Here is a 12,407-nt window from a genome sequence, read left to right as displayed (position 1 = left end):
AATTTTGAGTTTACAGTTGGAATTCTGACGACAAAGGTTGGAATTCTGAGGTTCAAGTTGGAATTCTGGGGGGGAAAGTCAGAATTCTGAGATTATGTTTGGAATTCTGAAATTAAAGTCAAAATTATGATGGAAAATGTTGGAATTCTGAGATTAGAGTCAGATTTTCAAGAATAAAGACAAAATCCTGAGTCTTTATAACCAGTTTAAATGTTTTTTTCAACGAATTAAAACAAGTTGTCTGATTTTTCAGCTTCTTAAATGTGAATATTTTCTGGTTTCTTTGCTCCATATAACAAATAAATCTTTAAAACCAAATTATATACAACGCATTTAGGAAAATCAAGTACTCGATCGATGGGGAAAATAGTTGACAGATTAACTGATGATGAAAATAATAGTTAGTTGCAGCCTTAGTTAAATTATATTCGCTTCCTTTATGAGAATAAATCACACAACAACAATAATCTGGATTGGATTATGTTTATATCTCCTGGTTCACTCATGGTCTTTTCATTAACTTTAGTTCGACTTTGATGAAGTTTAAAAAAAACCCCATTAAATCCATTTCTTCCCCCCCGACCTCAGATTAAGTGTCTGTTTTGTCACATTTCTGCTGATTTTCTTTCATAATTCCTCAGCGCGGTGTGTCAGACGTCGGCGCCTCTGTGACACCGAGCCGTTTCCTTAAAAAACAGGCAGAGCAAAGAGCTCAGTGAATGGGAACGTGATTGCGAGGAGCAGACGAGCCGCTGATTAGCCGCTAACGCTGCGCGACACCCTCGCTCCCCTCCGTTTGATTGGCTTCTTTAGTCGTCGCGTAAGAATCGCGCGGCGCGGCGCGGCGTGAAAGGCCGGTGATGAGCGGCAAGCGTCAGGTTTAAGTGATTAGGAAAATGTCACAAGCGCGGCCGAGCCTCGTCACATAATCCTCATTTCTAATCATAATCTATACATCCTCGGCTCACGCTCACACTCAGGACAGTGTGGCATAAATCAGCTGCACTTCAGCAGCCATTATCTTCCTCCCTTTGTCAACTTAATTGATTTTATTCTTTTTTTTTTTTTTTATCCTCCTCCCCCCCAAAAAAGAGAACATTTATTCTATAAGGTTAGCGGCTGCAGGCGCCGCGCACACGCTGTGCATTTCAGATTAAATTGTCTCAAAACTAAATTAGAATTTTGTCTCAGTCGAATATTGAGCTTTTGTCACATTACGGGATATTTCTGAATCGTGTAAAACGGGTGATGAATATTTTAGGCTTCGTAAGGAGCTTAGAGGAAACCGTGTGATTGTTACGGAGCCTCAGACGCGACATGGAGGGAAAAACTCCACTTTGTGGCTACGAAAACGGGCATAAAATAACAGGAAATACTGATAATATTAATATAATTACCATGGATTAGCTTGAGAAGCTGCAGAGAGCTTAAAGAAGGCTAATGTTAGCAAGTAGCACAGAGCGTTTAAAGAAGGCTAATGTTAGCAAGTAGCACAGAGCGTTTAAAGAAGGCTAATGTTAGCAAGAAGCACAGAGCGTTTAAAGAAGGCTAATGTCAGCAAGTAGCACAGAGCGTTTAAAGAAGGCTATTGTAAGCAAGTAGCACAGAGCGTTTAAAGAAGGCTAATGTTAGCAAGTAGCACAGAGCGTTTAAAGAAGGCTAATGTTAGCAAGAAGCACAGAGCGATTAAAGAAGGCTAATGTCAGCAAGTAGCACAGAGCGTTTAAAGAAGGCTAATGTTAGCAAGTAGCACCGAGCGTTTAAAGAAGGTTATGTTAGCAAGTAGCACAGAGCGTTTAAAGAAGGCTAATGTTAGCATATATCACCGATAATTTTAAGAAGACAAATATATGCATGTCGCTCATAGAGCTTTAAAAGCTTGAATGTTATCATGTACCTCACACAAGACGGCAAATGTTAGCATGTCGCCCACAGAGTTTAAAGAAGGCTAATGTTAGCATGTAGCACAGAGCGTTTAAAGAAGGCTAATGTTAGCATATATCACCGATAATTTTAAGAAGACAAATATTAGCATTTCGCTCATAGAGCTTTAAAAGCATGAATGTTAGCATATAGCTCACACAAGAAGTCAAATGTTAGCACATAACTCACAGAGCTTCAGGAAGGCTAATGTTAGCAAATAGCTCACAGAGCTTTAAAAACGAGACGGTTACTACATGCCCCAGAGCTCAAATTAGGCTAATGTTAGCACATAGCTCACAGAGCCCCAAGAAATAGATGTTAGCACACAACTCACAGAATTTCGAGAATGCAAATGTTAGAGCATGTAGAGCTTTAATAGCACACATTTTAGTTTGATAGCTCACAGAGCACAAAGCTTGCAGAGCTTTAAGAAGGCTAATGTTAGCACGTATCTCACAGAGCTTTATGAATGTAAACAATAGCACATGCCTCAGAGCGTAATAAAGAAGGCTAATGTTAGCATGTAGCCCATGGAGCTTAAAGAATGCTAATGCAAGCACTGAGCTCAAAGATGTACAATGTAAGCAAATAACTCCCAGAGCTTCAACAACGCAAATGTTAGCACACTTAACTCACAGATATTAAAGAAGGCTAATATTAGCATGTAGCCCATGGAGCTTCAAGAACGCTAATGCTAGCACGGAGCTCAAGGAAATGCAATATAAGCAAATAACTCCTAGAGCTTCAACAACGCAAATGTTAGCACACTTGGCTCAAAGATATTAAAGAAGGATCATGTTAGCATGTAGCCCATGGAGCTTAAAGAACGCTAATGTTAGCACGGAGCTCATGGAGCTTTAAGAAGTCCAATGTAAGCAAATAACTCCCAGAGCTTCAACAACGCAAATGTTAGCACACTTAGCTCACAGAGCTTAAAGGAGGCGACTGTTAGCACGTCTCCTATAACTCTATATTACAGCACATTAGACAGAGGTGACATTCGCCGCGTCACAAGTTGATAAACAATCGAGATGGCGTCGAAGACATTATTTGAAGGTTGAAATCCTACGTTGCGTGGCTTTAATTCGAATCTGCGGTCAACATGCGGTGGATTAGATTAAGTCAGATTAAGTGTGTGTTACCTGCAGATCACATCGCAAGTGAGCGGCTGCACAGTGGGATTCAGCCACACACACACACACACACACACACACGCGCGATGATTAGATCACATCTCATCAGTCTCGACCTTGATTCGACACACACACACACACACACACACACACACACACACACACACACACACACATTCCCCTTCGCTCAAACTTGATCGTATTCAATTATCGATACCGCCGACTGTCGCGTTACTTCCCGTTTGACTGTAATTACATTCAGAGACGAGGACGATTACTCTTCACCAAAACACGGCTGCCAGCAGCGGAACCAGGAGATTTTAGCCACTTTACACAAGACTAACCTAATAACATGTAACCTGCTTCAGTCCGGGATAGCTTAAGAACGCGTTTGATGCTTTATTTCACACTTAAAATGACTTTTCTGACTGCAAACGCCACTTTTTTTAAAGCTGCTCACTCTCCCACACCAAACCCCATAGAGAAAATCATCGATTTTACATTCACAGACATACACAGCACACACGAGTCGTTGATCCACTGCTGCCTCCATCGGTAACTTCAAATGACTTCTATAGTTACTTCGGCTTTTAAAATCCTTCACTCGGATGAACCTGAGTGACACAAAGTGACCACACGAGGCAGCAGTAGACCAGCAGCTGCTGTGTCCCCCGTGAGCTAAAATCACTGGTTTTCTCTATGGGGTTTTGTGTGCAGTTTACAAACTTCAGTTTCCACTCAGAAAAGAGTGTTTTAAGAAGAAATAAAGTGTCAAACATATTCTTATGACACCATAGACTTTATCAGACTAGTTTTTTTTAAAATAATAATAATAACCACATCATTCATTATGGATTAGGGTTGTTTTGCCGTTGTATTTTCAAGTTTAATTCATCGAGTTTGCGCCGCAATGTGATTTTTGCTGACTTAACAAAAGACTCACCCAATAAAATCTACATCTGTTTAAGTCGACAACATCTTGAGACTATGTTTGTCGCTTTTATTTGCCATTCTGACTGGAAATTTGAGGTTTGTGTCACTTTTTTTAAACCGCTCACTCTCCCACACCAAACCCCATAGAGAAAATCAACGATTTTGCGTTCACAGCCATTCACGGCACACAGGAGTCACTGATCCACCGCTGCTGCCATCGGTAACTTCAAATGACTTCTATAGAGAATTCGGCTTTTAAAATCCTTCATTCGGATGAACCCGAGTGACACAAAGTGACCACACGAGGCAGCAGTAGACCAGCAGCTGCTGTGTCCCAGTGAGCTAAAATCAGTGATTTTCTCTATGGGGTTTGGTGTGAGGAGAGTTTCCGGCCAAAAAAAGGCAGTTTAAGAGCAAAGAAAAAGTGTAAATGATATTCTTAAGCTTCAGTATCATCAACTTTCCCTTTAAATGTTCCCTAATTAAAAGTGATCACTTTCAAAGCGGTAATTACTCCGTGAAAGACGCTCACTTATTCCTGTACGACAGCGTCAATGTTCCAGCCTCGCGTCTGACACGGAGGCGGCACAGATGCATGATGGGAGATGGCCTCCGAATCAAGCGGCTGACATTTCAGAGAACATTTACATTGGGCCACGGGAGGTTGATCAGAGCCTCGTAGGCGTCGTGATTAACGGCTAATTAAAGAGAGACGGAGGAAATCGTCCAGGGCTTTTTTTTACCCCTCACTCAATTTCCCATGAAATTAGATTTTTTTTCTTCACCGAGGCTTTTTTTAAAAGTGTGCTTTCCCGTCAAAACAAGGTCCGTTCAGAGGAAGAATGTGCGAGGAACGAGGAGTGACAGACCACTTAGGACGAGACGTCACGCTCTCACACTCTAATTCATATTCTGGATGAGATTTGACGTGACGGGATTAGGAAAAGACACACGTTTACAACAACGCTGTGAAGAACGTGAAGAATCAACCAGAGGCTTCTGCAGCATCAGTGTCTGTTTGGACAGGAGGACAGAGGAGACGAGAGGACAGGAGACGAGACGAGAGGACAGGAGACGAGAGGACAGGAGACGAGAGGACAGGAGACAGGAGGACAGGAGAGGAGACGAGAGGACAGGAGACAGGAGGACAGGAGAGGAGACGAGAGGACAGGAGAGGAGACGAGAGGACAGGAGAGGAGAGGAAACAAGAGGAGAGGAGACGAGAGAACAGGAGAGGAGAGGAGAGGACAGGAGAGGAGACGAGAGGACAGGAGAGGAGACGAGAGGACAGGAGACGAGAGGACAGGTGGACAGAGGAGACGAGAGGACAGGAGACAAGAGGACAGGAGAGGAGACGAGAGGACTGGAGACAAGAGGACATGAGAGGAGACAAGAGGAGAGGAAACAAGAGGAGAGGAGACGAGAGGACAGGAGACGAGAGGACAGGTGGACAGAGGAGACGAGAGGACAGGAGACAAGAGGACAGGAGAGGAGACGAGAGGACAGGAGAGGAGACGAGAGGACAGGTGGACAGAGGAGACGAGAGGACAGGAGACAAGAGGACATGAGAGGAGACAAGAGGAGAGGAAACAAGAGGAGAGGAGACAAGAGGAAACAAGAGGACAGTGTCCATGTCAGTGTCTGTTTGGACAGGAGGACAAGGACAAGAGGAAACAAGGAGAGGATAAGAGGAGAGGAGACAAGAGGACAGGAGGACAGTGTCCATTAGCAGTGTGTGTGGTCACATGATCACAGAGGAGAGGAGGCGAGAGGAAACAAGGAGAGGAGACAAGAGGACAGGAGAGGAGAGGAGACAAGAGGGAAACATGAGGAAAGGAGACAAGAGGACAGGAGAGGAGACAAGAGGAGAGGAGACGAGAGGACAGGAGAGGAGACAAGAAGAGAGGAAACAAGAGGACAGGAGAGGAGAAAAGAGGAGAAGAGACAAGAGGAGAGGAAACGAGGACAGGAGACAAGAGGAGAGGAAACGAGAGAAGAAGAGACAAGATGACAGGAGAGGAGACAAGAAGAGAGGAAACGAGGACAGGAGACAAAAGGGGAGGAGAGGAAACAAGAGGACAGGAGACAAGAGGACATGAGGAGAGGAGGGGGGAGGAGACAAGGAGAGGAGAGGAGAGGAAACAAGGAGAGGAGATGAGACAAGATGAGCAGAAAGTAGAGGAAACAAGTAAACAAGAGGAAATAGGAACAGTAAGGAAAGGAGTGTGTGTGTGTGTGTGTGTGTGTGTGTGTGTGTGTGTGTGTACTGTAATCAAATCACAGATGTCTCCTAATCAAACACCAGTGGTGCTACTTCCAGACACATGCTAATGCTAACATGCTACACTATGTGTGTGTGTGTGTGTGTTTGTGTGTGTGTGTGTGTGTGTGTGAACTGTAATCAAATCACAGACCTCTCCTCATCAACCAACAGTGGTGCTACTTCCAGACACATGCTAACATGCTACGCTATTTGTGTGTGTGTGTGTGTGTGGAAAATAAGGATGGGAAAATAAACAATACTGCAATAAAAAATAGCTCACAATTATGATAGAGGATTAGTGTGTGTGTGTGCGTGTGCGTAATCACAGTCTGAGGCTAACCCTCCAGATAAAGAGGTGTGTACTCGCGGCTAAGCTAACCACTGGGACAGACAAATAGCCGGCCATTATCTCTCATTAGCACGCGTGGCTAACAGAAGGCCCACACTGTGCGACGCAGCAGCGCCACAATGGGAGGACCTGAGCGTGAGTGACGGCACAACAGCGTCCAATCACAGAGAGGGAACAAAGACAAACAGATACGAGCTGACGATAAAGAGAGAGAGAATAAAAACAATTAGACAAAAAACAAAAGGAAGTGAGGACTAATCAAAAAGTGCCAGGCGCTCATTAATCAGCCGGAAGCTGACAGATGAGTCAGGTGATCGACACGGGAACGTTCTCTCTGTTATCGTTTGATCAGCAGCAAAAACAAAGGGATGAGGAGGAGGAGGAAGAGGAGGAGGAGGAAGAGGAGGAGGATATGAAGCAGAAATATGAAGGTAAATAGGAAACTTCCTGCACGCTGGAGATTCTACTGGAAAAAAGAAGAAGAGCAGGGAAACAAAGAGAGTGAAAGAATTTTGATCTAATGCCAAAGTGGGATTTCATCTGTGACACTGTGATCAGAGAGAGAGAGAGAGAGAGAGACACACATACTCAGAGAGAGAGAGAGAGAGAGAGAGAGAGTGAAGGCTTTAGAAAAAGTGACTCATTAAAGTCTCACACTCATAAATAAGATCAAGATCTAGTGATAATAATAATTCCATCATGTTGGAAAATGAGGTGAAGATTCACACGGATTATACTCATCTATACTTTTGTTTTCTGGCAACACACACATACACACACACACACACACAGAGAGAGACTATTGCTGCGTTCTATTAACATCGGAACTTGGATGTCGGAAATGGGAATGACGGCACCTCCAATTTCTACGATTGACCTGAGGTGCAAAACACAAATCAAAAAACAAAAATGCAAAACAAAAAAAACTAAAGGAAAACAAAAATTGCACAACACAAACGCAAAACGTAAAACACAAACAAAATCAAAAAGCGCGAAACAAAATACGACTAAAGCAAAACAAAAAAGACTAAAGCAAAACAACCGCAAAACACAAATCACAAACGCAAACCAAAAAATGCAAAACGCAAAACAAAGAACACAAACAACAAAAAAAGCAAATCAAAAAACACAAACCCAAAACAATAATCAAACGCAAAAAAAAAAACAAATGCAAACGCAAATCAAAAAACACAAAACACAAATCACAAACGCAAAACAAAAATTGCAAAACAAAAAACACAAAAAACGCAAATCAAAAACACAAACCCAAAACAAAAAGACAAACGCCAAACAAAAAACGCAAACGCAAAAAAGGCAAATCACAAAACACAAATGCAAACGCAAAAAACGCAAATCAAAAACGCAAAACAACTCACAAAAAAACATTTGCGGTTTGCACCTCACGGCCATGTTCCAGAGAGAACTCTTGTAATAAACATGGATTCAAACACATTCCAAGCTCGACAACGTTAGCGACACCAGTCGATGACAACTTCTACAGCAGAGGTCTCAAACCCGTGGACCACGGGCCACATGTGGTCGGCCACTTAATCGGAAAGTCTGGTTCCTTTGGGGAGGCGTGAACGCAAAACCGAACTCTGATGCACAACCAAAGGAGCAAACTGTGGTCCCCCTAAAAACGTTGTTCTCTCATGCAGGAAGTGGACTACAACGCAGGGCATTGTGGGTACAACACAACCAAAACATACACACAGTGTATGCGTGTTGTAATGTGCTCTGATGTGTCAGAAACAGAAGTTTTTGTCCTGCATTAAAACAACAGTTTTCTTGGTCACTGTTTGTCTTCTCCTTCAGTCATTGTTGATGCAGCGCCACCTCAGGCGAGGAGGACGACACGCGAATCAAAAGGTTTGGTTCGTTTCAGTCAAGTTATGTTAAAACACATAGCTCTATATTCCCTGGATGTTCCATGTTGTGAATGACGATTTATAGATTTAACAGTAACATAACGGTCAAAGAAAAACACCTTTTTACACCGGACACGCCCCCTTTACTGCACCTGATCCCTCTATCTGTCAAAGCTGTCAAAGGTATCAAGAGTCCATGGTTTCCCTTTATCTCTTAAAGAAGAGCTTTTTAATAACATCAAAGTCCATAATACCTCACAAGGACATTCACTCAAAGGCTTAACGACTTTAACTGTTCACATAATTACGCTGCAACAAATAATCCTGCATTAATCACTTAAACCAACTCTAGATTAAATTACCTCAACACTGAAACCGTGGGCTAATTTGGGTCCGAACCCGTTTTAGTTTGTCCGTTGTGGGCTAGCGTAAAAACATGGCGGTCCAAAATGGCCGCCGCCTGAGACGAGCAGACCCCGCTCCGGATTTAAATATATCGTTCTCATTCTGAGGTGAAAGAAAGACACTTTATACACTTCTACAAAAACATAAGTGTATTTGTTTTATCTTCAGTTTGTGCCAAACACAGTCGGTGCTCGCTCTGCTTCACCTCCTTGTTGACTAAGTGCGTTTATGAATATGGATTTGGGGCAGCTAATTAGCATATCTCTGGAATTCATTAAGGGAAATTATCAAAAGTGAATTAATGGGGTCACGTTCCTTGTGCGTGTGTGTGTGTGTGTGTGTGTGTGCGTGTGTGATGATTCGCAGAACTACCCTCTCTCTGATTTGTTCGCAGGATTCTTCAAGTGTATTATTGTACGATGACTGAGAACACGGCTCATTTATAGTCCGACTAGTATTAGTCCGACTAGTATTAGTCTTAGTCCGACTATTCTTAGTCCATCTAGTCTTAGTCTGATTAGTCTTAGTCCAATTAGTCTTAGACTAATACTAGTCTTAGTCTGACTAGTATTAGTCTTAGTCCGACTACTCTTAGTCCATCTAGTCTAAGTCCGATTAGTCTTAGTCCAATTAGTCTTAGTCCGACTAGTCTTCGTCCGACTACTCTTAGTCCATCTAGTCTTAGTCCGATTAGTCTTAGTCCGACTAGTCTTAGTCCGACTAGTCTTAGTCCGACTAGTCTTAGTCCGACTAGTATTACTCTTAGTCCGACTACTCTTAGTCCATCTAGTCTTAGTCCGATTATTCTTAGTCCAATAAGTCTTAGTCCAATTAGTCTTAGTCCGACTACTCTTAGTCCATCTAGTCTTAGTCCGATTGGTCTTAGTCCTATTAGTCTTAGTCCGACTACTCTTAATCTGACTGGTCTTAGTCCGACTACTCTTAGTCCAACTAGTCTTAGTCCGATTAGTCTAAGTCCAATTAGTCTTAGTCCGACTACTATTAGTCCAACTAGTCTTAGTCCAAGTCCGACTACTCTTAATCTGACTGGTCTTAGTCTGACTACTCACTTTATACCTTTATAAAATCTACGCCTGCTTCAGTCTACAACATCTTAAGAACGTGTTTGCCTCTTTATCTCACTGTAAGACAAAGGTCGTTCTCCCTGCACCAAAACCCATAGAGAAAATCAGCGTTTTTTTTTAGCTCACAGAGACACAGGAGCTACTGGTCAACCGCTGCCTCGTGTGGTCACTTTGTGTCACTGCGGTAGATCAGAGCAGAGGATTTTAAAAGCCTAAGTGACAAAATAAGACATTTGGACTTACAGATGGAGGCAGCGGTGGATCGACGACTCCTGTGAGCTGTTGGGATGTTAAAATCGTTGATTTTCTCTATGGGGTTTGGTGTGTGGGGGAAGCGAGGCGGTTACAAAACAGGATAAAACCCTTGGTTTTTTTAGTCGCTAAAGGATGTTTAAGCGCGAGGAAAAAGGTGTCAAACGCATTCTTAAGACTCCACAGTCACCGTTAAAGAGGAGAGTGACAAGATAACCGAGGTGGATTTAAGAAGTCCTCGTCTCCTCCGTGTTCTCACGTCCTGAAAACAGTCAAAACAAATCCACAGAGCACAAAGACTCTGAGCCGACACACACACACACACACACACACACACACACACACACACACACACACACACACACACACACACACACACACACACACACACACACACACACACACACACACACACACACACACACACACACACACACACACACACACACACACACACACACACACACACACACACACACTTTGGCATCAATATGTCGAATATGTGTCAAGTTATCGCGTTGACAAGGTTGAAAAGTGCCGGTTTTTGGCTATTTTCCAAGGTTCGTTCAGCTGTGACCTTGGAAAGTAGGTCAAGGTCACCGATCTTCAAACTTGTCCAAGATACTTGTAAGAGGCATCCACAGTGCCAGTTTGGCATCAATATGTCGAATATGTGTCAAGTTATCGCGTTGACAAGGTTGAAAAGTGCCGGTTTTTGGCTATTTTCCAAGGTTCAAGTTCAGCTGTGACCTTGGAAAGTAGGTCAAGGTCACCCATCTTCGAACTCGTCCGAGATACTTGTAAGAGGCATCCACAGTGCCAGTTTGACATCAATACAATAAATATTTGTCAACTTATCGCGTTGACAAGGTTGAAAAGTGCCGTTTTTTTGGCTATTTTTCAAGTTACAAGTGCAGCTGTGACCTTGGAAAGTAGGTCAAGGTCAACCATCTTCAAACTTGTCCAAGATACTTGTAAGAGGCATGGACAGTGCCAGTTTGGCAGCAATATGTCGAATATGTGTCAAGTTATCACATTGACAAGGTTGAAAAGTGCCGTTTTTTGGCTATTTTCCAAGTTTCAAGTGCAGCTGTGACCTTGGAAAGTAGGTCAAGGTCACCCATCTTCGAACTCGTCCAAGATACTTGTAAGAGGCATGGACAGTGCCAGTTTGGCAGCAATACAATAAATATTTGTCAAGTTATCGCGTTGACAAGGTTGAAAAGTGCCGTTTTTTTGGCTATTTTCCAAGTTACAAGTGCAGCTGTGACCTTGGAAAGTAGGTCAAGGTCACCCATCTTCGATATCTTGTCCAAGATACTTGTAAGAGGCATGGACAGTGCCAGTTTGACATCAATACAATAAATATTTGTCAACTTATCGCGTTGACAAGGTTGAAAAGTGCCGTTTTTTTGGCTATTTTCCAAGTTTCAAGTGCAGCTGTGACCTTGAAAAGTAGGTCAAGGTCAACCATCTTCGAAACTTGTCCAAGATACTTGTAAGAGGCATGGACAGTGCCAGTTTGACATCAATATGTCGAATATCTGTCAAGTTATCGCGTTGACAAGCTCGTAAAGTGCCGTTTACACATTTCTCACATTTCGCCCGCAAAAAAAAAACCGCGTAAAAATTCACGAAAAATTCAAAAAAAGGTTTTTGGACAAAACGAAAAAAAACGCCTGGAGATATTCACCCACTGAACAATCCTGCAAAATGTGAAGGACGTACGCGCACAGGAAGGTATTCATTTTAGTCCGGACAAACGGAATGACTGACAGACGGAACGTTGCGAACGCTATATGTAATATAGTATATATATATAAAACACACCAGCAAAAAGACCTGATTTACATAAACGTTAACATAAACGTAAACATAAACCCTGCTCACCTTGTCTCTGTCTTCCACCAGATCAGTCAGCAGGTCGTCCATGTCCAGGATTCCTCCTTCAGCGTACTCCAGGTGGTGTGTTTTCACTGCAGGGTCTCCATGCTACACACACACACACACACACACACACACAGGCCAAGTAAGTAAGTCATAATAAAAAATAAAAAAGGTAACGAGAATAAATAAATAATAGGGGAGATTAAGTGTGATTAGTTTAACAGCTAATGCTATCGATTAGCTGTGCAGTGAAACCTGCCGTTAAACTCAAGACGCAACAATTAGCTGGGGTGTGTGTGTGTGTGTGTG

General features: G+C 42.8%; 1 protein-coding gene across 1 annotated transcript in view; it reads right to left on the bottom strand.

Moving 5' to 3' along the window:
* Nucleotides 1-12,407, bottom strand: part of pard3ba (par-3 family cell polarity regulator beta a) — a gene marked incomplete at both ends in the record, with an annotated part of 184,277 nt that overhangs the window by 160,500 nt on the left and 11,370 nt on the right. The window contains one exon of the mRNA XM_083908728.1: nt 12,102-12,203. Coding sequence (XP_083764854.1) covers nt 12,102-12,203 — 102 coding nt within the window. The remainder of the gene's footprint in view (nt 1-12,101; nt 12,204-12,407) is intronic.

This window comes from Microchirus variegatus, assembly GCF_963457635.1.
Source record: "Microchirus variegatus genome assembly, chromosome: 22".
NCBI classification, from domain to species: Eukaryota; Metazoa; Chordata; class Actinopteri; order Pleuronectiformes; family Soleidae; genus Microchirus; species Microchirus variegatus.
This window is presented reverse-complemented; position numbering and strand designations above follow the sequence as displayed.